The 26,256-nt window shown below is 35.7% G+C and overlaps 1 protein-coding gene across 2 annotated transcripts in view; it reads left to right on the top strand.

The window, feature by feature from the left end:
- Nup98-96 (nuclear pore complex protein Nup98-96) overlaps positions 1-26,256 on the top strand; it is a 78,679-nt gene that overhangs the window by 21,963 nt on the left and 30,460 nt on the right. For both annotated transcript variants that reach the window (XM_088235301.1, XM_088235302.1), the window contains exons 11-27: positions 1,630-1,779; positions 2,975-3,118; positions 3,832-3,955; positions 4,787-4,893; positions 5,863-5,999; positions 6,826-7,045; positions 10,005-10,112; positions 11,556-11,595; positions 13,590-13,753; positions 14,899-14,994; positions 15,744-15,863; positions 16,410-16,560; positions 18,057-18,159; positions 18,542-18,686; positions 20,611-20,697; positions 21,874-21,963; positions 25,550-25,639. In XM_088235301.1, coding sequence (XP_088091427.1) covers positions 1,630-1,779; positions 2,975-3,118; positions 3,832-3,955; positions 4,787-4,893; positions 5,863-5,999; positions 6,826-7,045; positions 10,005-10,112; positions 11,556-11,595; positions 13,590-13,753; positions 14,899-14,994; positions 15,744-15,863; positions 16,410-16,560; positions 18,057-18,159; positions 18,542-18,686; positions 20,611-20,697; positions 21,874-21,963; positions 25,550-25,639 — 2,076 coding nt within the window. The remainder of the gene's footprint in view (positions 1-1,629; positions 1,780-2,974; positions 3,119-3,831; positions 3,956-4,786; positions 4,894-5,862; positions 6,000-6,825; positions 7,046-10,004; positions 10,113-11,555; positions 11,596-13,589; positions 13,754-14,898; positions 14,995-15,743; positions 15,864-16,409; positions 16,561-18,056; positions 18,160-18,541; positions 18,687-20,610; positions 20,698-21,873; positions 21,964-25,549; positions 25,640-26,256) is intronic.

Here is a 26,256-nt window from a genome sequence, read left to right on the forward strand (position 1 = left end):
ATTCATCACTTTTTACTGGATTTTTGGTTATACTAAAATAATATCAACGGACATTCTGTACATTTTTGAAAATCGCATTCCCGACCAAAGTGCACCCCTGGGCAGAATTTGACATTTGCTAAAAGAATTCCATATTTGAAAATGAATTATTTTATGCTTTGGAATTCAAACATAAACAAGTACTTAGGTACCTACTCAAATTCAATATTTGAATATCCTATTATTTTTAGATTTGGAATTTAATCATAAACATGTACCTAGGTTAACATATTACAACTAAGATGAAGAACATTTAAGAGAAGGTAATATAGAAGTCCAGGCATCTACAGGGCTTATGACCTGTCAATGGCTGGTTTAAGTGGCCACTTTACTCACTGTGTAACATTCACCATTCTGCCTATATTTGAACATCTATATTCCTTCAATTCTTTCATCTGTTGATGTTTGTGAAGTTAAAGAGCTGAAACCTTTATTTATGCGGGTGAGATTCGTATAATTGAATTATTTCACCTACATACTAGACTAGGCAACGCCTGAAAATATTTTTTTTTCAATTTCTATACTTCTTCATGCACCAGGTAATTTATCAACAATATTTTGAGTTTGTCCAAATTTTTGTAGACAAGGACTGGATTCAACTCCCTGAAGAGCTGTTTATATTAACATATTACAACAGAGCCATTGACATTGACAGGTCATAAGCCGTGTAGATGCCTGGACTTCTATATTACCTTCTCTTAAATGTTCTTCATCTCTGTTGTAATATGTTAATATAAACAGCTTCCCAGAGAGTTGAATCCAGTCCTTGTCTACAAAAATTTGGACATGTATGTATATATATATATTTTGTAGGCATCTACAGCCATTGACAGGTCATAAGCCCTGTAGATGCCTGGACTTCTATATTATCTTCTCTTAAATGTTCTTCATCTCTGTTGTAATATGTTAATATAAACAGCTCCCCAGGGAGTTGAATCCATTCCTTGTCTACAAAAATTTGGACAAACTCAAAATATTGTTGATGTACCTAGGTTACTTATCAATGAAAAGTTACATCATCTTTTTTCCTCTATATACGAGTATGTACACAAATCTAGCAATAGCAAAGCATTGCTGGGTTCAGCTCGTTGTAAATAAAACGAAAAGTTTTCAGACGATTATCTGAATTTTTTTTATGATAGAAAGATCTATTGATAATTATGTGTCAAACAAAATATCGGCCAAATGCTCGCCACGGCTTCGGTGGCATACCTCTATCTGATGGCCCATATTTTCAATGACGCTGAGGCATAATTGAGGTCAATGTCGTCATATGTGTCAAATTATCTCATCCTTTAGCTCTTGAATTGTTCTTGGCTTATCTACGCACACTTTTTCTTTTTCCCAAAGAAAGAGGTCCGACGGTGTCAAATCTCATGATCGTGGCCGCCAATTGACAATCGCCACGACGCGAGATAACACGGCGATTGAATTTGGCTGTGCGGCAAGTGGCACCGTCCTCTGGAACCGCATATCGTCCAGCTCCATATCCTCAATTTTTGGGCACAAAAAGTCCGTTGTCATCCCGCGATAGCGAACACCAGTGTCAAACTTCTGGAAAGGCCGAAAGTTAAAATTGATTTGTTTCAGCGTTTGGGGCGGCCAACACGGGCTTCGGAGCGCCCCAAGCCAACGCGGGCGGGGGCCTGTTCGGGAACTCGGCCTTCGGGGCGAAGCCCGCCACCACGGGGGCGCCGGCCTTCGGGGGCTTCAACCCCGCGCCGGCCGCCACTGCCATGGGTAAAAACTCATTTATATTTTGTTCACAATTATAGTCTTTAAGATTTAGCTTGATTAGAATGACAGTTGTCAGCAAAAGTGACGACATAACTTTGTAGTAACGTCTAAGGAGTGATTTATATTGACACACGAAAAATAATTTGTATCTGGCATGTACATTTATTTTTTTAATACAATGCTTGACATACAAATCAATATAATTATATAAAATCAGCTTTAAAACTAAAATAAACCTAATTATTAACGACGTTCTTACAAGGTTATATCATTTTGCAAAAACGTTAGAGATTGGACAAATTGATCAACATAGATCGATCAAATAAAAAAAAAATTCATTTTATGTTGTTCATGAAAAAAAGTATAAATGTCAAACACACTATAATAGGCTTGTTTTTGCGTTTAAATATCAATTTTCGGAAACGGAGTTTCATATTTGCATGAAAAGACTGATAAAATCGATTTAATCGGTGATCAGTAATTTCCCATCACTAGTGACATTAGTCTGTTGTGTTGTTTTGAGTTTGTCCACCGAAATAAGGAAGTCTAGGCATCATCATTGGCTGGTTTTAGTACACACTGTAATATTCATCATGTTTTAACATCCTTATATTCGATTTCCCGTAGGGCTGAACTTCCTCGTTAGGCTATATCACACGCAACTATTCTATCACCTCTTCACAATATTTTGAATAATCCCACTTCGCTTGTTTATCTGAGAGAGCTCATCCAACTTCCATCACAGCACGGGCCATCTCTTCGTTTTAATAACAAGAGAACCCTTTCAATACCCCTTCACCGCTCTAATTTTTTTGCCTCACGTGTGACGTCTTAAGGTCTCTTCCGCTACTCCTCAGTCAGTTCTGCAGATTGGTCCGTTGATGGTGAGCAAACCGGAAATCTTCCACAACTCTCCTAACCGGTGACGGCGTTCAAAGTACCGTCTAATTTGGTTATTACGAGGAAGACGGGACCGATGGAGTTTGCTGGTTATGAGCATTACTCGTTCTACCAGAGGAAGGTTTTTCAAATCCAATCGCCATTGCATATTGTCACAATTGAAAATTATAATAAATGCTTACAAACATACCACTTCCTAAATTTTAAACTCGGATAAATAAATATTGAAAAATTTGATTAGGAAAGAGAAACCTTTTTACACCCTGCATTTTTCTTCATAATGTCTCTTCCTTCGCAGGCGGGGGGCTCAACATGGGCGGCGGAGGGGTGTTCGGGGCGAAGCCCGGCGGCGGCCTGTTTGGGGGCGCGGCGGGCGCAGCGCCCGGCGGCCTGTTCGGCGGCGGCGCCATGCCCACCAACCTGGGCTCCACGCTCAACACGGGTAAGGGGGAATTCCCCGGGTTCTTTCTGGAATTGCGTTACATTTCCTGGGTTGATTCTAGAGCGATGTGTGGTACCCCGGAATATTGATAGTATTTCAGGTAATTTCCTGGGTGGATTCTAGAATGATGTTGGGTACCCTGGGATATTTATAGAATTTCAGGTAATTTCCTGGGTGGATTCTAGAGCGATGTTGGGTACCCTGGAATATTGATAGTATTTCAGGTAATTTCCTGGGTTGGTTCTAGAACAATGTTAGGTATGCCAGAATATTAATAGAATTTCAGGTAATTTCCTGGGTTGATACTAGAGCGATGTTGGGTATCCTGGAATATTGATAATATTTCAGGTAATTTCCTGGGTTGATTCTAGAACGATGTTAGGTATGCTAGAATATTAATAGAATTTCAGGTAATTTCCTGGGTTGATTCTAGAGCGATGTTGGGTATCCTGGAATATTGATAATATTTCAGGTAATTTCCTGGGTTGATTCTAGAACGTTAGGTATGCTAGAATATTAATAGAATTTCAGGTAATTTCCTGGGTGGATTCTAGAACGATGTTGGGTACCCTGGAATATTTATATAATTTCCGGGTTGATTATAGAATAATGTCAGACTTCCTCTAAGAATCGTAGAATTGGATGCATTCGACGATGGAATATATCGTATTGTTACACACGCAATGTCTGCAGTAAAATGTTCTCGGTTTCAGGTAATACGGGCTTCGGTGTCGGTCTGGGCTTCGGACAGAATACGGGCGGAGGACTCGGGCTCGGGGGAGGACTCAACACGGCCAATAACCAACTGGGGACTAACACATCTCTGGGTTTCAACAGGTGACACTCCCCTTAACGTACTTCAAATTTTTCTCAAGGATCCACTCGTATGGACAGATATTGTGACTTTTTAATTTTTAAAAAATATTTCACGACTGTAGTAGTAAATATTTTTTAAACTTTTAAAATTTATTTAGTAAATTATTTTTAACAGATAGGGAAAACATTTTTGAAAAGGGAATATTGAAGTCTAGGCATTCACAGGGCTTATGATCTGTCATTGGCTGGTTCTATGCGTCTCAAGGTTAACGTTGCTATTTTAGAGTAAAATTTGAATCGACCTCTACTCGATAAAAACTCAAACTTTATATGGATGCCTAGTGCGGCCCCGACATATTGCCCATAATCAACTGTCATTATCAACAGTGAACATACTTTAATTCACAAATTTATCCCCTAAATTGAGAAAAAATAGTATCTGAAGTAAATATGTTGATATAAGGGAAGTTTTTAAGCAACATAATGCACGTGTCGGGACAACAAATGCCAAAAATCAATGTAAAATCATGGGAAAATATTCGGAATCAATTACCTGTGAAAACTGACTCCTTTAACAGCTTTGACGCTCCTACTGCTGCAACCAAACATACTGCAATTCACCATAGTGGATTTTTATTTATTATTACCTAAATATCCAAGTTATTTACAAACATTGCCAAGCACAGCGACAAAAGCATCCGACCGAAAACCAAAATGGCCACCAAGTTGCTAATCAACAAACCAACATCGCTTGCGTTCTATGAAACATAGTGATAGGGCTTCTCTATAGGTTCACGCATTATTACTCTGAGGTTTCATCACTAGTGTTAATATATTTTTTCTTGTTCTCAGTATGCCGGCTAACTCAACGGGCGGCTCCATCCACGAGCACATGATGGCCTTGGCTTGTAAACCGTACGGGTTCAATTCCCTCTTCAACGACCTGACATCTAGCCCCGGTAAGTACATTTAAAATTCTTTGTTTGGTCAATATGGTTCACACAGATTCAGGTTTTCCGCTTGGTCGGCATTGAAGTCACCGGTAGCAAAATTGTTCGATATTCAGTTTTTAATCACGTCAATAAGGTTCAAATTGCTTTCTACAGGCACAGACAGATTCAGGTTTTCCGCTTGCTCGGACATTGAAGTCACCGGTAGCAAAATTGTTTAGTAATCAATTTTCTATCACGTCAATAAGGTTCAAATCGCTTTCTACAGGCGCCGAAAGGTTTAGGTTTTCTCCTTGTTTGGACGTTGAAATTACCGGTAGCGAAATTGATTCATATTTAGTTTTAAATCACTTTAATAAGGTTCAAATTGCTTTTTCTATATAATCATACACACATGAAGATTTGGGTTTTCTATCTGCTCGGGCATTGAAGTTTCTGCTAACAAAATTGATATATATTTAGTATTTAATCACATAAATAACGTTCTTATTCCTTTTTATACACGCACACACTTAAGGTTTTCTCGGTGCTCGGGCGTTGATGTCACTGAATGCGAAATTGATTTATATTCAGTGTCAAATCATGTCAATAAGGTTCAAATTGCTTTCTTTACAGCGACACTAACGGCATCCATCAACGTTAGATAAATAATTTTATAAATGTATTTTTATTATGTGGTCTGTCCGGGTGGATGAGGAATACAGTTATGTGTGTGAATCGAACCAGACTCGATGGCTTCTCAGATATAAATCCCGAAAAAGGAAATCTAGTGGGTTAAATCTGCCTTGTAGTGTAGTAGTTGGTGTGTTCGCATACCTCTTAAATATTTCAACGTCCCTGGACTAGCATCTAAAGCTTAAGACTGATCACTTTACGATCGAATTTTGTTGCGTTTACTTCACCAACGCAGTGCCCTATGAACCGTCTGGTGCAGATAAGAATTTGATTGGTTGTTTAATTGCACTATTTTTATTTTAGCTAAAGCAGATGAGATCTCCAAACCGACCAATCCCATCGCTCAAAAACCTTTTCTGGAAAGTGACCGCTTCAAGGTGTCGCCCGGCGTCTCCAGGCTGCGTGTCAAACCCATCAGTGCTGTTACTCCCATATCCAAGGTATGTAACAACCGTAAATGAGGTGGGCGACAACCGTATGTGAGGTGGGTGCCAACCGTATATGAGGTGGGTGCCGACCGTATATGAGGTGGGTTACAACCGTATATGATGTGGGTGAAACCGTATATGAGGTGGGTGAAAACCGTATATGAGGTGGGTGACAACCGTATATGAGGTGGGTGGCAACTGTATATGAGGTAAGTGACCACCGGTGGAAAAGCATTGAAGATGTTAGGATTTGTTCTGCGTGCTGCCAGGGTTTTCGAAAATTCTCGCGTACTAAGAACTCTTTACAACTCCTCGGTGCGAAGTAGACTCGAGAGTGGCTCGATGACTCGGAGGCTACATGAACTAAAGTACTCTCTTATGAAGGAGAAAATCCTAAAGAAGTTTCTGAGATATCTCTACATGAGAGAGTGCGGGTATTATCCTCGGCTCCACCCGACCGAGTCTCTCCAGGGTATGCTCGACTACAACAGTTTAGATACTAGAAGGAATGTGTATTTGACCACACATTTTTATCCATTGCTGCGCGGAATGGTTGATAATCTTTTGATTATGATGAGCTTTGGTTTGTATGTTCCTGATAAAGTTTGTAAAGTGGCCACTGAAACCAGTCAATGACAGATAGAACATGTAAATACCTTGACTTCCATATTCCCTTCTCAAAATGTTTTCCCTCTCAAACACATTTCAAATTGTGAAACTGATTCTACCAGAATTTTATGAAATACTTTAAAAAATATACTTCTTTTTCTATTCTTCCGTCCCTTGAAAACATGCTTCCGAATTTCTTCTACTTGTGACAAATTCCGTTTCCTCGCAGAAGTCCCTCTTCGACGGTCTGGAGGAGGACGATCCGTCGGTGCAGCAAACCCTGACGCTGAAACCGAGCTGCAAGAGGCTGGTCCTGCGTCCCAAGGCCCCCCCAGGGCCCGGGACGGGCCCCGGCGCCTCGGCCTCCTCCCCGCTCGAGGACTCGGAGCTGCAGAAGAGGAACGAGTCGGGAGCCAGCGACCTGGCGAGGTCCGCTGACGACAGCCGTGGTAAAGAAACCAACAACGTATTCAATTTGTGTATTTGGGAAGTACAGAAAACCTCATTTTTACATTTCTCGATTTAACCCCGGTTTTACGTTGAAATTTTTTCATAACTCACTCGATCTGTCGAAAGACGAGCCGCGCGCCGCCGCGTGAATGGAGAATAAAATCGAGGTAAATTAAAAAATGTGTAAATTATTGTCTCAAACTAAATTCAAAGTAGGTGCAGTGTAATTGACCATTTTGTTCAAGTGCCTGATTTTGACATTTTACTAAATTTCGACACGCGGTTGACGCATGTTTAGGAAGAATAAAGTCTTTACATCAATAAATTACGATGCAGAAAGTTGGAGAAAAATGGCAACAGAAATATTATTTGATATTATACACACATGATGTGAAAAGGAGGTAGTTTAAACAGTTATCATAAAAGTGTGAAACAGTCCGCGATGTAAATGACAGTTGAAATTTTGTGGTGCCATACCAAAAAAAGTGATACCATATAAATAAAATTTCCCAATATTTAGGGAAAAAATATTTGTACGCGTTTTATGTAAATTCAAATTTTAATTTTTGTGTTTTTAAGGTTAAGTACCTATATAAAAGTATTTATGCATGTATTTTTTTTTAAATATAATAAAAAATAACACATTGCAGTATTGTTTGAATAAAAACAAAATATTTTCAATTAAATCATTGGTAAATATGAATAATCCCCAATCATGACAGTTCTTACAATTTTTCTGCAGTATATATATATATATATTTTTTTTTTTTTTCCATACTGTTACATATTATGCATGTATTAAATTACATATTTTATACATTATATTTATTAAACATTAGAAGAGAAAAAGAGAAAAAATACATATTCTAAAAATAAACATAGCCTTAAATTTGGAAAAAATGCCCACAAAGACTTAAACGTCTGAGCGTGGGCCATTCCTTTTTTATTTCGGTGAATTTTTTGGTATACAAACACAAATATGGCAATGCCATTAAAAATCATACAGAAATAACAGGAAAATGACAAACAATGTAATTAAGACATCAAAGTTTAGAATATGCTGTTGTACGACTCTTTCACAATAGGTGTATATCTGTATTTTCCATGCTGATCCAAGTCCTCAAAGCCGCTTTAAACTTTGGAAGGGATTCTATATTTTGTATTTCCTTGGGTAGGAGATTAAAAGATCTTGGACCAACATGGAAAGAGTGTCTCTGTGCGAACTTAGTTCTGCATCCTGGAACCGACAGTACACTTTCTGATCTGCTACTAGTCCTATTTAAATTATTGCCAAACAATTCCCTATTTTTGTGTACATATTTTAAGCATTGTAATAAATATAACTTTTTTAAATTAAGGAGTCCGCTCTCTGTGTACGATTTAATATAGTCTTGTACAATATTTATACAACAACAACAAGAACAACAAACCATCACGCCGTTTCCCCGTAGGGGTAGGCAGAGAGGCATACAGACCTCGCTTCCTCTACATTCATACATCTTCTCATGCACGCACGCCGACTATTCCTACTTTTGACATGTCCATCTTCGAGTATTTGACGGACTCGATCGTGCCATGTCTTCCTCGGTCTCCCTCGTTTTCTGCATCCATCAACATTCGCATCGTGGATCCTTTTAGCCGTTCTTTCGCTGTCCATTCGCTCTACGTGTCCGAACCAACGCGGCGCCCCTTTCTCGATTCTGTCAATAATGCGTGTCTCAGCCTCCCACACTTCGCGGATCTCGACATTTGTGCACCTATCATACATCGTTTCATCACCCGAGGGATCGCATTTCGACAGCATTCAACCTACTTTCATCGTCATTTTTCCAATTCCATACTTCGCTCCCGTACATTAGAGTTGGAACTAGAACTCCGTTGTGAACTGCTAGTTTAGCCTCCTGCGATAAACATTTGTTTGCCAAAGTAGATTTCAGTGCACCGTTCACCCTGTTCCTGGCACTCACCCTCCTTTCAATATCTTTCTCGGCCTTTCGTCCCTAGTAAACATACTTCCCAGATAAACAAGTTCTTCTACCTGATTCAGAATGTCTCCGTTCACGCTGATCTCACATTTAGTTATATTTTCATCCTTTAAATTTATTTCAACAGAGAGGGAAAAAAATTTGAGAAGGGAATATGGAAGTCTTGGCATTTACAGGGCTTATGACCTGTCATTGGCTGGTTTAAGTGGCCACTTTACACACCGTGTAACATTTTCCATTCTGCCCATGTTTGAACATCCACATTTCCTCAACTCTTCCATCTGTTGACTTTTGTGAAGTAAAAGAGCCGAAACCTTTATCACGTGGGTGAGATTCATCCGGCTGAACCACATCACCTACTAGGCAACGCCTGGAAACAATTTTTCAATTTTTATACTTCTCCTTTTACCAGGTAGTAATTCAACAATGTTTGATTATGTCCAAATGCTTGCAGACTGGCTGGATTTCCTCCCTAGGGAGTTGTTCATATTTAAATTTATTTCAACAGAGAGGGAAAAATTTTTGAGAAGGGAATATGGAAGTCTAGGCATTTACAGGGCTTATGACCTGTCATTGGCTGGTTTAAGTGGCCACTTTACGCACTGTGTAACATTCACCATTCTGCCTATGTTTGAATTTTTTCCCTCTATGTTGAAAAAAATTTAAATATGAACAACTCCCTAGGGAGGAAATCCAGCCGGTCTGCAAGCATTTGGACATAATCAAACATTGTTGATATTTTCATCCCTTTAAAAACCATCACTTTTGATTCATCAACATTCATAATTATATTTTAATGAAATTTAATTTTTTCCACACATTTTTCATTCCTCCCTTTAAAGTTTTCCTCGGTTTTACACTTTTTTGTTGCTTCCTTGAAAAACGTAAAAAAAGGGTTATACTGTATGTTTACTAGGGATCGGAATGGACGGTGCACCAGAATTAACCATGATAAATTGATGATTTTGAACAGGTGACGTCTCCCTCAGAGAGGACTCCGGTAGAGACGTATCTCCCAGCATCATACAGCGCCGTGTCGGCCTTTCAGACCCCCGTGGGAGTGTGCTTCAAACTATTTCCAGTAAGTTCTTAACCTTTCAATAATAATAATTAACATATTACAACAGAGATAAAGAACATTTAAGAGAAGGTAATATAGAAGTCCAGGCATCTACAGGGCTTATGACCCGTCGATGGCTGGTTTAAGTGGCCACTTTACACACTGTGTAACATTCACCATTCTGCCCATATTTGAACATCTATATTACTTCAATTCTTTCATCTGTTGATGTTTGTGAAGTTAAAGAGCTGAAACCATGATCATGATCTTAATAGTGTATCACTGTGGCTAAAAATTAATAAATTAAAATTAAATGTTAACAAAACTAAATATATGAATATAGGAAACAAAAGAATAGAAATTACACCATCAATTGTAATAGAAAATGAAAAACTTAATTAAATATTTAGGTGTAATGTTGGATTCAAAACTTACATTTCACCAAAACGCTAAGATGGTAATAAATAAGATTGCAAAAACAATACCAATTTTGGGAAGGATCAGAAGATTTATTGATAAGGACTCCTGCAAAACTATTTACAAAGCAATTATTGAACCACACGTTAACTACTGTAGTAGCATTTTATTTTTATCAAACAAAGAAAACATAGATAAACTAACTGTATTACAAAATAAAGCCTTTAGAATCATTTTGAAAAAAAACAGATACACGAGGGTAAAGTCGACGGTAAATGAAATGAAATTATTAACATATAAACAAAGAATATTTTACAATACAATGATATTTGTTCATAAAATTATAAACTCTAATAGAAAAACAGAATTTTGGAAAAAAATTGATCGGAACCAGCGTGAACACGATCACAATACTAGAGAAAAGAACAAAATTAGACTTCCATTTAGGAAAAAGGCAATGTCACAAAATTCAATTTTATTTAAAGCAATTAAAAAGTATTACGAAATGGAAAAAAATATTTATGAAGAAAAAAACATCAAAATTTAAAATAATGGTCAAGACATATGTGATAAACAATTTATAAATTAAATATATTTGCAATGTTAGTATTAGAACACACATAACAATATGTATGATATGTGTGCCCTATTTTAAGATTTAAATAAAAAACCTTTATTTATGCGGGTGAGATTCATCTAATTGAATTATTTCACCTACATACTAGGCAACGCCTGAAAATATTATTTTTTTAAATTTCTATACTTCTTCGTGGACCGGGTAATTTATCAACAATATTTTCAGGCGTTGCCTAGTCTAGTATGTAGGTGAAATAATTCAATTAGATGAATGAATGAAACCCAAGTAAAAAGCAAGTAAACAACAAAAGGGTAAACCATTGTCTCAGACTAAATTCAATGTGGGTGTGCTGTAATTGACCTTTTTGTATACTGTACAATATTCTTCAAAGCCGTTTTGGCACAGACACATCGTAGAATAATATTGTAGCTACTAAAATATTATTTTCATGGCTCAAAATACTTTTCTAGGTGCCGACACATCTGAGGATTCCGATCGACGATCTAGTTGGTAAGTTAAATTTTACACCTCATTCCCTGTCCGAAAGTTTCGTATCATCTTGATACTAAAATATGCCATTGACCTCGAGTGGCATTGTGATACTAATATATGCCATTGACCTCGAGTGTCATCGTGATACTAATATATGCCATTGACCTCGAGTGTCATCGTGATACTAATATATGCCATTGACCTCGAGTGTTATCATGATACTAATATATGCTTTTGAACTCGAGTGTCATCATGCTACCAATATATGCCATTGACCTCGAGTGTCATCGTGATACTAATATATGCCTTTGACCTAGAGTGTCATCGTGATACTAATATTTCAATTTCAATTTAATTTCAATTTATTTATTTTAAATATAACATATACATTACAAAAATATATTCAATACGTACATATTATTAAACAGAAAAAAAAAATACACGAAAGAGACTCATGTCAAAGTAGTCGAAGAATCCTGCTCCGGAAAACCCCTTCGGATATATGGAACAGATCAATATCCAGAGTGATGTTGTTCAGCATAGCGGTAGCCCTTCCAACAGGCATAACCATAGGCAGGTTGGTCCTGAATATCGGAATATGAAACAATCTATGCTGACGCTGTCTTAGGTAATTATCAGGAACATACAAACCAATGCTCGTCATAATCTCAGGATTATCGACCATACCGCGCAACAATGGATAAAAATGTGTGGTCAAATACACATTCCTTCTAGTCTCTAAACTGTTGTAGCCAATATGCCATTGACCTCGAGTGTCATCATGCTACTAATATATGCCATTGACCTCGAGTGTCATCATGATACTAATATATGCCATTGACCTCGAGTGTCATCATGCTACTAATATATGCCATTGACCTCGAGTGTCATCATGCTACTAATATATGCCATTGACCTTGAATGTCATCATGATACTAATATATGCCTTTAACCTAGAGTGTCATGATATGTGTAACAGACGCGGCGGATCACTGCTTCGTCCGTAGCAATCGCGCCCGTCACAAGAACTGTATTTCTATAGGTGCTGGTGTCAAACGCAGAGTGGCCGGGCGTAGGCGGGCCTCGGCCGACGAACGATAAGCTCCGGGGGAGGTATCGTCGCCTAGAGATCCCTTGCGGGGTCGCTAGCGAGTAGCGCTGGCGGCCGCAATCCTGAGTCAGGCAACCGGGTTGTAAGGCCGGTATCTCTCCGTCGGTGGGAACGGCGGGGTGTGTTCCGGGGAAGTATCCAAGGGTCCAAATTATCCGGGGTCCAAAATCCAATCCAAAGAGTATCCGAGTTCCAAGTCCAGGGGGGTAGCGGTGTTCGAATCCAGGTGGCGATGAGGTCCGGTTTGAAGCGAGGTAGGGAGGTGAAGTGGAGAGTAGAAAGCCTTAGTAGTGTGGTGAGATGACTGACTTTATTTTTCCCCGGCGGGGCTATATATACAACATTTTGCCGTGCGGCGGTGGGCTAGGCCAATAGCGGGCGGTGCTAGGTTGACCAATCACGCGGCGAGAGAGATAGCGAGCACATTTGCCGGCTCTATCGGTCTCTCTCGCGCCACGTATAAGGTCCCCACCCTCCCGCTACCGGCCGCAGTTCCCCGCCGACCGCGCGGCGATCAACACTTATACAGAACAACATAAAAACACATTATGGGCATACAAATATTTTCATGAATTCTAATCTATATGTGGGCTTCAGTATGGCGATCACCACCCCCGAAAGTGACAAATACTAGTCTTTATTGAGGAGGTGGTAGATCGCTTACACATACTGAAGCCTCCTATGCTACATTAAAACCCCAGGAAGGGCCGCCAAGTTGGTGCATGTACTTTTACGTCGGCAACAATATGCATTGGAAGCGCATAAATTACTAGGCAATCCATAGGAAACACAATTCATATTTATTTTACACTTTGTCTATTATAGCGTTTTAAAATTCCGCTGATTGTTGTTATCTAAACATTAACATTATGTGTAATTCTTTGTCCTCTTTTCTCGTCAGGTTGAAGCGCAAGCCTCTGGACACGTGGGTCACCTCTCCGACCTCCTCGCTGGACAATACGGTAGAGCAGCTGCTGCCGAGGGCCAGGGGCGGCCTCTACCCCGACCTCACCAGGGCCGGGCTGGTCGGCTCCGACCTCCAGAGCCTCGAGGACGAGAGCAGAGGTGAGCTGGATAGGGAAACGAGAGACAAAGTGGTCTCGTCAACTTGATAATTTATGTAGCGTATTTTAGAATGAAATTATTTTATAGTTAATAACTTTTACGTATGGAACCAAATATTTTGCATATTATTCTACAAATCAGATCGACTCTTTTGTACTTTGTAGCTGAAAGACTTCTGTTATGTATGTATCTGATGGGATTTTTTTTTTACTAGTTTTTATATATTATTATCATTTATTATTATATTATATGTATACATAAAATTATATATTTATACAAAGTTGCTTTGACTATCTAACTAGGGTTATTTTCCCCATTCGAACATAGTAAAAAATAATAATAAATATATGTATGGCAAAAAACATATATAAAAAAGAATACTTGGTAAAATACGTAGTAAAAAATATATAAAAAACAGTAATCAGAACATAGAAAAACAAAATAAAAAATGTAGCAAAAAACATAGTAAAAAATGTATTTTGAAAACCAAGTAAAATACAAAGTAAAAACAAAATACATAGTAAAAAAAAATATATGTATGGCAAAAAAGACATTTGAAAAAGAAAACCCAACCTTCATGTAACAAAAATTGATCAAGAGATACTGCGATTGGTGTACCAATGCAGTGTCTTATGCACCATTAGGTGCGGAAAGGGAATGATGATGATGATGATAATACATAGCAAAAAAAAGATAGTAAAAACATAGTAAAAAATGCAGTAAAGAAAATAGTAAAAAATGCGTTTAAAACTCAGTAAAATACATAGTAAAAACAAAATATGTAGTCTAGGATATAGTAAAAAACATATTTAAAAACCGTAGTAAAACAGTAAATATGTAGTAAAAAACATAGAAAATAAATGTACATGCATATGTAATGCAAAAAACTTATTTGAAAAAGAAAACAATAAAATACGTAGGAAAAAAAACAGTTAAATATGTGTCAAATAAAAAAAACATGTGTATGTATAGTAAAAAAATATAGTAAAAAACATTGTAAAAACAGTAATAAGTAATGAGGATCTTCAAAAATTTTATTAATGAAAAACTAACTGACTACTAGGCTAACTACCTACTTTTAAACCAGCCAATGACAGGCCATAAGCCCTTTGAATGCCCATTGATTTATTTTTTTGTTTTTTAAGATGAACGTGACAAAGAAAATCATTCGCCACATCCGACCGGCATCAAGTTAACGAGAGCTGGATATTACACCATTCCCTCCATGGACGAGCTAATCGGTAAGTAAAAACCCACATTTGACGCACTGCCCTATGCACCGCTAGGTGCGGAAAGAGGAAAGACGATGAGGATTTTAAACAATAAAATAAATAAATACAAAGCTGCGATTACAAACGTTATCTTCATCGGTACATACCGAGACGGTATACTCAACTTCTGTACTATCTCTATCAATAGTCCTTAAAATAAAGCTCGATTAGAATGACAGTTGTCAGCAATAGTGACGACATAACTATTTATATTGACACATGAAAAATCATTCGTATCTGGCGTGTTTATTAATTTTTTAAATACAATTCTTGACATATAAATCAACATAAATAATTATGTAAAATCAGCTTTAAAACTAAAATAAACCTAATTATTAACGACGTTCCTACAAGGTTACGTCATTTTGCAAAAGTGTTAGATATGGGATCAATTGATCAATGTAAATTGAGTAAAAAAATAATTCATTAACAATAAAGTTTTAATATCAATAAATTGCTATGTTTAAAACATAACAATGGAAATATTTAAAGTTATAAAAAAGATGTTTTTAAAAGTGTGAAACAATTTTGCCGCGATCTATATGACAGTTGTGTAGTGATACCATAGAAAAAAAAGTGATACCGTATAAATAAAATTTCCCAACATTTTGGGGAAAAAATATTGTACGCAAATTAAAATTTGTATTTTTGTTTATGCATATAATAATTTTAACACGCTTTTTTTAAATCAAATAAAAATATGTAAATTGTGCTTTCAGAACATATTAGTGCTGACGGAATGTGCGTAGTGCCCCAGTTCACCATTGGCCGGCGCGGATACGGCAACGTCTTCTACGACTGCGAGATGGACGTCTCCGGCTTGGACATAGACAATTTGGGTAAGTTGCGATATAAAATATTACAGTATAACTAGCCTACCCGACAGACGTTGTCCTGCCTGAGCGTTCGCTTACCTGCTATTGTTCAGTTCCTGCGGATGTTCAAACATGGGCAGAATGGTGAATGTTACACAGTGTGTAAAGTGGCCACTTAAACCAGCCAATGACAGGTCATAAGCCCTGTAAATGCCTAGACTTCCATATCCCCTTCTCAAAAAATTTCCCTCTCTGTTGAAATAAATTTAAATATGAACAACTCCCTAGGGAGGAAATCCAGCCAGTCTGCAAGCATTTGGACATAATCAAACATTGTTGAACTAATTATTTTATTTATTTTCCCATGAACATAGTTTCTATAAAACATTATTATCAAAAGTCAAATATAATGTTATGCTGTGCATAATCACTTATTTGGACAATTCACCCCAGGTATGCAATAGAGTGATATGGCATTTATATAAGTGGTAGTGTGCGTGTTATTGCTCTGAGGTCTAAATACTGCCGATTAACTGTTTTTTTTTAACAATTTACGTTTTTTTTTTACAGTGCACATAATGAATAAGGAGATAGTCGTTTACCCCGAGGACGATGCCAAGCCGGACGTGGGCCAGGGGCTCAACAGGAAGGCTCAGGTCACTCTGGACAAGGTCTGGCCCATGGACAAGACCATGCGTCAACCCATCACGGATCCAGAGAGGTAAGGCGTTCGGCCCATTGTCTTTGTCCGCATCCTCCCCTCCGTCGCTCTCTATCCCTGAACAAATATACGTTTTATAGTGAGAAGATCTTTTAATATAATTATGTATCCCCGTACTGCGGGCCAACTGTTTGTGACATCTGATTTTTACAATCCGAATCATTTCTATTAAACTTACAACTAACTAACCATCACGCCATTTCCCCGGAGGGGTAGGCAGAGAGGATAGAACGCCACACCACTCTGTCCTGGCACACTTCCTTTGCTTCCTTCACATTCATACATCTTCTCATGCACGCACGTCGATTATTCCGACTTTTCACATGACCACTTTCAAGAATTTGTTGTACTCGATCATGCCACGTCTTTCTCGGCCTTCCTCGACTTCTACAACCAGACACATTCGCATCATAAATCTTTTTAGCCGTTCTTTCATCATTCATTCGCTCCACATGACCGAACCATCGCAAAAGACCTTTCTTAATTTTGTCGATAATGCTTTGCTCAGCCTTGCATTCTGCTCTAATTTCGACATTAAACTTATATGTTATTCTTATTTATATATTATGTAGGTGCATATAATATGCATTTGTGTGTTCATTTTGAATCAACGTTCGCGTATTGTCAAACCTTATTTTATTGTTGTCATTATTCCGTATTTACTGCATTTTGTGGTTACCTACCGTCCTCGTATTGTATAGGACTCGTCGCACATTATTCATTCGATGTGGATCAGTTAAATTTTTTTAAAAAATCCTCTTTTTTTTTTCAGAATACGGTTTTGAAATTTAACATACTTAAAAAAAAAAAAACAATTTATATCATTTCGTCATTTGAATTTTAACAAAAAGGTTTCTAACTTTTTACTAAGCTCTTTATTGTACCATTTTTAATACGATTTACAAGTTTTAAGCAAATATATTATTTTCATACTTCGGCACCCATACACACGCACCCTCTCCCTCATTCATTCCCACACGCACATGTATCCTCTCCCTCATTCATTCACGCATACACACATTCACATACGCATGAATACAAACGTCACACAAATACAATTACTAAACTTCTTTTCTTATATATTATGTGTCATTATATTTACAGTGGATTTTTTTAATTGGCTTTAGTATTGTTAAGATTTTTCTAATTATTTTAATAGCTGTAAAAATCCCAAATAAAATAAAATAAATAAATAAATAAATATGGGTAGGCAAAAAGTCGGCCCATTCTGGGAGGCAAAAAGTCGTCTCATACGGGGAGGCAAAAAGTCGTCTTATACGGGGAGGCAAAAGGTCGTCTCATACAGGGAGGCAAAAAAGTTGTCCCATACAGGGATGCAAAAGTCGTCCCATAATGGGAGGCAATTGGTCAGATCTTGCAGGGAGGCAAAAGTTTATTTTGCAATTGTTTTTCCATTTTTTTTATCATCCATACGTTCCTTTATAGGTGTGTCTTATTGAGTATTTTTATCGTATTATAATTTTGCGTATTTTCAGATTGGCGACGATGGATTACGAAGCCAAACTCCGACGGGCTTGTGACAAGATCGGCACTAAATTCATAGAGTATCGTCCCCAAACCGGTAGCTGGGTGTTTAAGGTAATTTACAAAATTAAAATAATACCAACAACTTCTTACCAATACCCAAGAGTCTTTCTACTGACCTTGGTGGAACTGCATTATAATATTTAGGTATATAGTTTTTACACTGCGCAAATATCGAGAGCAGCTTTGGCAGTTTTATTCCTTGATCGAATGCGAACAGAACGATGTGTCAAAAATGCTTATTTTATCTATTTGACATTCCACTTTGGGCAGCGTTATTCTCTTGAATGAACGCGAACAGAAGTAGGCGTCATAAATACTCATCTTATCTATTTGACATTCCGCTTTGAAGGAGGAAGGCAAATAAAATAATATAGAAAATAAAACAAAAAAAAATTGAGCGCAGTGATAATTTTAAAATTTAATCTCTTCTCAGGTCCAGCACTTCTCCAAGTATGGGCTCACGGAGTCCGATGAAGAGGACGATGCCGGAACCAGCGCTGATCCTCGCCAGAGAGCGGCGCAGACGATCGTCCTCAGGCCGGCTCCCAATAGGGGGCTGGGCGGGACAATCACACCAGGTAATATTCTGGTATACTTAAATTAAAGAAAATATTCATAATTTAACCTAGAATTGAAGAAAAATATCGTGTTCACACCCCAAGCGAAAGATGGAAGATTCTGTAGTTTGCACATTTGAAAAAAAAACATATTTATTTATTTATACCTTTTACAAAAAAATTATAATTTACAGAAATAATCACAGCAGTGCACAATAATCATGTAGTACCAGTCGCGTGCACAGAATTTTAAACTTGGGTAGGCAGTAGAAAAAAAAAGTTTTATTAAAGTAATATAGAAATAGAAATATTTGCATTCTTATGACTTACTTAAATTAATTAATTTACTAAATTAATTTTTTTTTTTTTTTTAAAAAAGAAATATTTGCATTTATATGATTTACTGAAATTAATTAATTTACTTAATTAATTTTTTTTTTTTTTTTAAATAAATATTTGCATTCTTATGATTTACTTAAATTAATTATTTTTTTTTTTTTTAAAAAAAAGAAATATTTGCATTCTTATGATTTACTTAAATTAATTAATTTACTTAATTATTATTATTTTTTTTTTTTTAAAAAGAAATATTTGCATTCTTATGATTTACTTAAATTAATTAATTTACTTAATTATTATTTTTTATTTTTTTTAAAAAAAGAAATATTTGCATTCTTATGATTCACTTAAATTAATTAATTTACTTAATTAAATTTATTTAAAAAAAAAAAAAAAAAGAAATATTTGCGTTCTTATGATTTACCCAAATATTTAATTTTGAAGGGCCATTTTCAACGAGTTGTAAATAACTCACTATTAGAAAATGGAATCAAGTTGGGGTAGAGTGACCTTTGGTCCGTGAGTCCGAGACACTAGCCACAGGACCACAACCCGATCTAATTACCTAAGCCGCATCGAATATCCAAATAAATGCTAAATTTATATTATATACTACAAGCCAAATATTGAATACCTGAAGTGGCCAATAACTTTGTTTAAAATTTATTAACAATAAAGTCTGTTTTTCAACTTATTTGTATGTCAAAATTAAGTGCCTTTCTTTTGTTAAATATTATGCTCACGTAGCATCATCGTAAAAACTGCCAGAACGCTTTAAATCCAAAATGTATGCCGGATTTTGACAAGTTTTCCTCTTCCTGAATCAAATGCTGACCTAAGAGTAGATTTTCTGTGACATGTATATTCCCTAATACAAAAGTCCGACAGGTATTTTGGAGCCATTTCACGAAGGGATTTGAATACCGTCCAGCACAGCTTGTATTTTGTAAAAAAGGCTGAGACTTGCATTATTGACAGAATCAAGAAGAACTTGTGTACCTGGGAAGTATGTTTACTAGGGACGGAAAGGCCGAGAAAGATATTGAAAGGAGGGTGAGTGCCGGGAACAGGGTGAACGGTGCACTAAAATCTACTTCGGCAAACAAATTTTTATCGCAGGAGGCTAAACTAGCAGTTCACAACGGAGTTCTAGTTCCAACTCTAATGTACGGGAGCGAAGTATGGAATTGGAAAAATGACGATGAAAGTAGGTTGAATGCTGTCGAAATGCGATCCCTCAGGTGATAAAACGATGTATGATAGGCGCACAAATGTCGAGATCCGCGAAGTGTGTGAGGCTGAGACACGCATTATTGACAGAATCGAGAAAGGGGCGCTGCGTCGATTCGGACATGTAGAGCGAATGGACGGCGAAAGAACGGCTAAACGGATCTCCGATGCGAATGTTGACGGACGCACAAAACTAGGAAGAACGAGAAAGACATGGCACGATCGAGGCCATCAAGCACCCGAAGGTGGACGTGTCGAGAGTAGGAATAATCGGTGTGCGTGCGTGCGTGCGTGCGTGAGATGATGTCTTGAAAGTAGAGGAAGGGAGGTCTGTATGCAAAGACGACTGATAAAATAATACATTTTTATTTCACAGGAGGAATTTTGTCATCTGCTATCGAGGCCCATCAGAGAGTCTTAGAATCAGAAGAGAGAACTATGGATGGTGAAGATATTCCCAAAGGTACTCATATAAACAGTGAAACTCCAAAAGGACGTCACCGCAATTTGGTTTTTCCACAATTAACTTATAGTTTTTGTAGTCCTATTGAATTTTGAATTTCGTAGTACTGTTTTTTACGCTACTAAAAATATTAACATATTACAACAGAGATGAAGAACATTTAAGAGAAGGTAATATAGAAATCTAAGCATCTACAGGGCTTATGACCTGTCAATGGCTGGTTTAAGTGGCCACTTTACGCACTGTGTAACATTCACCATTCTGCCTATATTTGAACATCTATATTCCTTCAATTATTTCATCTGTTGATGTTTGTGAAGTTGAAGAGCTGAAACCCTTATTTATGCAGGTGGGATTCATCCAATTGAATTTTTTCACCTACATACTAGACTAGGCAACGCCTGAAAATATTATTTTTTCAATTTCTATACTTCTTCATGGACCAGGTGGATTTATCAACAATATTTTGAGTTTGTCCAAATTTTTGTAGACAAGAACTGGATTCAACTCCCTGGGGAGCTGTTTATATTAACATATTACAACAGTTGTAATACAGTACAGCACTAATAAAATAAAATTCAAAAAATATCAAAAACGTATTATAATTACGTATACATAATACAAGTTAAAAAAGTATAAAAAAAACACAAATAACATTTTAATTTTTTTTTTTTTTTTTTGTATTGTTATTGTTTATTTTTTCATGCAAATGTCTGCCTTTTTATTTATTTATTTATTTTATTTATTTATTTATTATGTACATACAATATTACATTTTAGTTATTTTAAGACATTTTTGACATTTTTTTTTTTTTTTACAGGACTCACCAAGCCAATGAATATGGCTTGTCGGTAAAGATCCTTTACAATTAATCATATGACAGTCCTACATGGTTTTATAATAATAATTACTACTAACTTAGATATAGGGAGCGAAAAAAAAAATATTTAGAAGATGTAAAAAAAAAAAACAAAAAAAAACAAGTGAATGATCACGCAATTTTAAGATAAAAAATAAATAAATACAGAATAAATAGTATTCAAAATTACATGTACAAGCAAAAACGGTAAAATATTAAAAGATATATGTTCAAGATGCGCATTCTCTGGATAAACTAACATTATTTATCCAAAGTACTTCTGGAAAAAGTTTTTGATTTAAAATGTTTTTTTCAGGTTTAGCAATGGACACGTCCGAAGACAACAGCGTTGATACCATGGCGTTCTACCCTGATGGGGATCGTTCATCAATATTCGGAACAAAAGGTACGAGATTTTAATCAAACTAAATACTCTTGGTTTGGTGTGGTTTTTAAAAAATTAATTAATTTACAATTTTTTTTTACTTACTACAGTAAAACCTCGTTTTGACTTTCCTTCATTTTTTATTTTCCCGCTTTTTACTCTGAAATATTAAGGTCCCATTTTATTCCGAACATTCTCATTCGATTCTCGGACCGGTTTTGTTTATTATATACATAAATGATATTGTCGAAACATTAAAATATTCAAAAATAAGACTCTTTGCAGACGATGCCTTAATATATATATCGGGAGAAAATTATAAAACAATTATGGACAGACTAAATCATGATCTTAATAGTGTATCACTGTGGCTAAAAATTGATAAATTAAAATTAAATGTTAACAAAACTAAATATATGAATATAGGAAACAAAAGAATAGAAATTACACCATCAATTGTAATAGAAAATGAAAAACTTAATGAAGTCGCTGAAATTAAATATTTAGGTGTAATGTTGAATTCAAAACTTACATTTCACCAAAACGCTAAATAAGATTGCAAAAAAAATATCAATTTTGGGAAGGATCAGAAGATTTATTGATAAGGACTCCTGCAAAACTATTTACAAAGCAATTATTGAACCACACGTTAACTACTGTAGTAGCATTTTATTTTTATCAAACAAAGAAAACATAGATAAACTAACTGTATTACAAAATAAAGCCTTTAGAATCATTTTGAAAAAAAACAGATACACGAGGGTAAAGTCGATGGTAAATGAAATGAAATTATTAACATATAAACAAAGAATATTTTACAATACAATGATATTTGTTCATAAAATTATAAACTCTAATAAAAAAACAGAATTTTGGAAAAAAATTGATCGGAACCAGCGTGAACACGATCACAATACTAGAGAAAAGAACAAAATTAGACTTCCATTTAGGAAAAAGGCAAAGTCACAAAATTCAATTTTATTTAAAGCAATTAAAAAGTATTACGAAATGGAAAAAAATATTTATGAAGAAAAAAACATATCAAAATTTAAAATAATGGTCAAGACATATGTGATAAACAATTTATAAATTAAATATATTTGCAATGTTATTATTAGAACACACATAACAATATGTATGATATGTGTGCCCTACTTTAAGATTTAAATAAAATAAAAAAAATCCCCCCAATTAACATTTTTCATAATCCCGGTTTTACGTTGAATTTTTTTTAAAACTCATTCGATCTGTCGAAAGACAACGAGCCGCCCACCGCCGCGTGAATGGATAATAAAATCAAGGCAAATAAAAAAGTGTGTAAATTATTGTCTCAAACTAAATTCAAAGCAGGTGCAGTGTAATTGACCATTTTGTTTTGAGCGTCTAATTTTGACATTTTACTAAATAGCGACACGCGGCTGACGCACGTTAAGAAAGAATAAAGTCTTCACATCAATAAATTACGATGCAGAAAGCTTAAAAAATTGGCAATAGAAATATTATTTGATGTTATAAACATAATGTGAAAAGGAGACAGTTTAAACAGTTATCATAAAAGTGTGAAAAGTTTTGCCGCGATGTAAATGACAGTTGAAATTTTATGGTGCCATACTAAAAAATGTGATACCATATAAATAAAATTTCCCAATATTTAGGGAAAAAATCGCCGTATGCATTTTATGCAAATTCAGATGTTTATTTTCGTGTTTTTAATGTTGATTACCTACATAAAATTATTTAACCATGTTTTTTTTTTATATCATTAAAAATTAACACACTGAGTATTGCTTGAAAAAATACAAAATATTTTAAAGTTAATCATTGGTAAATATAAATAATTCCCAATTATGACAGTTCTTACAATTTTTCTGCAGTATATTTAGTATAGTCTATTACAATATTTATATGTTTATGTAATTTCATTTTTTTCATACATTTTTCATTTCCTCACTTTAGAGTTTTCTTCATTTTTACACTTTTTTGGTTGCTCTCTTGAAAATGTTAAAAGTGTTTTTACTGTACTTCTTTTTTATTGAAATAATTTCATTATTTAAAACATTTAAGTTTGTAAGTGAAAATTCTCGATGGAAGTTCATTGTAATTTATTATATAAATAAAACACGAGTGATACTTTAATCCACAAATTTGGAATATCCAGTGACCGGTTTCATCGCTTTCGCGACATCTCCGAGACTGGTATCTTTATCAAAAAGTTAAATGTATTTATACAGAACAGAGGTAAGAACACGAAGGATGAGACACCACAAATAAAATAAAATACTTAAATTTATTTCAACAGAGAGGGAAAAAGAAAAAAAAAAACTTTTTCCCTCTCTGTTGAAATAAATTTAAATATGAACAACTCCCTAGGGAGAAAATCCAGCCAGTCTGCAAGCATTTGGACATAATCAAACATTGTTGAATTACTACCTGGTAAAAGAAGTATAAAAATTGGAAAATTGTTTCCAGGCGTTGTCTAGTAGGTGATTTGGTTCAGCCGGATGAATCTCACCCACGTGATAAAGGTTTCAGCTCTTTCACTTCACAAAAGTCAACAGATGGAAGAGTTGAGGAAATGTGGATGTTCAAACATGGGCAGAATGGTGAATGTTACACAGTGTGTAAAGTGGCCACTTAAACCAGCCAATGACAGGTCATAAGCCCTGTAAATGCCTAGACTTCCAAATTTCTTCTCGAAAACTTTTTCCCTCTCTGTTGAAATAAATTTAAATATGAACAACTCCCTAGGGAGAAAATCCAGCCAGTCTGCAAGCATTTGGACATAATCAAACATTGTTAAAATACTTAAACTCATTAAAATAGCATTATATCAATTCATTAGTTAACCCATAGAAAATTGGTTGATAATGATCCTTAAGATAAAAATAACTTTATTTAATTTACTTACATATAACTTTGAATTATGTATCCTTACCTCTGTTCTGTATAAATACATTTAACTCTTTAATAAAGATACCAGTCTCGAAGATGTCGCGAAAGCGATGAAACAGGTCACTGGATATTCCGAATTTGTGGATTAAAGTATCACTCGTGTTTTATTTATATAATAAATTTCATTAATTTTTTCCTAGGCTCCTCATTATTACTCTAAAAAACAAAATGTTCCCACTTCGCCCGTTTATCTGAGGAGAGCTCATCCAACCTCTTTCACAACACGGACTATCTCTTCGCTCTAGTGACGAGAGAACCCTTTTAATACCCCGTCATCGCTCTAATTCTCTTGCCTCCTCTTTCACAGTAGTAGCCGCTCGATTGTGGAATAATCTACCCACTAATGTTAGTGATGCCCCTTCTTTATTTAAATTGTTCCTTTATCCTTCTTCTTTCCTTCCCATCCCCTCTCGTAGTAAAGTGTTATTTTTTATTTTTTTATATATATATATTTATTTTTGTTAATCTTTGCTTTTAATTTTTGTATAAAATTGTAAGATTCAATATGTCCATGTATTTATAATTTTCTCAAACTGAACGGTTTGGGTAGGTAGGGAGAAATTGCCTTAAGGCAATATGCCCGCCCTTATATGTATGTTTATTGTGTATGCATATAAAGTGTCAAATAATAAATAATAATAATGTTTTATTTCAGACATGTCAAGTCCGACTTCCATCCACATGGACATGAGAAGTTCCCACACACTCCAGCTCATGAAGGCCTCCTTCTACAACATGGAAAATGGTAATATTTCGTTCCATCATTTATTTATTGACGTCACTGATGCCACCAGCCACATGTCGACGCAGAAAAGGAAAAGGGTACCATGCGACAGGGGCGAACCGTGTATAGAAGCGATTATGCGCAGCTCACCATTATATTTGACCAACCATAATAATGTTTTACTGTAACTTTATTTACAGAAAAACAAATAAATAATTAACATTTATTTTAAATCATTTCCACTGTTTGTATTTTTATCCTAATATAAATATAAATAGAGCGCACCCAGCGCCTGCGGTGAGCCAAGAAACTAGCCGATTATTTCAGCTTATTTTTTCATTCAAATAAGTATACCATATTTTGAATGTATTAACCCCAGTGCGGGTTTTTTCTCCTAAATTAAACTCGCAGATTACACAAGTTTTGGAAAACAGTATTTCAAACATTGTTAATTAAGGACTATTTTTCATTGAGATGGTACTTTTGACATAAGACCATAATTACTTTCATGCGTCATATTGCGGGACATATAGCGCTCGACGTGGCCGTTTTTAGCACTATTATTTTTTTTTGTTTTGTCAAACATTGTTTCTTAAGGACTATTTTCATTGAGATAGTACTTTTGACATAAGACCATC

This window comes from Micrasema longulum, unplaced genomic scaffold, assembly GCF_059751315.1.
Source record: "Micrasema longulum isolate JH-2025_06_02 unplaced genomic scaffold, ASM5975131v1 h1tg001355l, whole genome shotgun sequence".
Classification (NCBI taxonomy): domain Eukaryota; kingdom Metazoa; phylum Arthropoda; class Insecta; order Trichoptera; family Brachycentridae; genus Micrasema; species Micrasema longulum.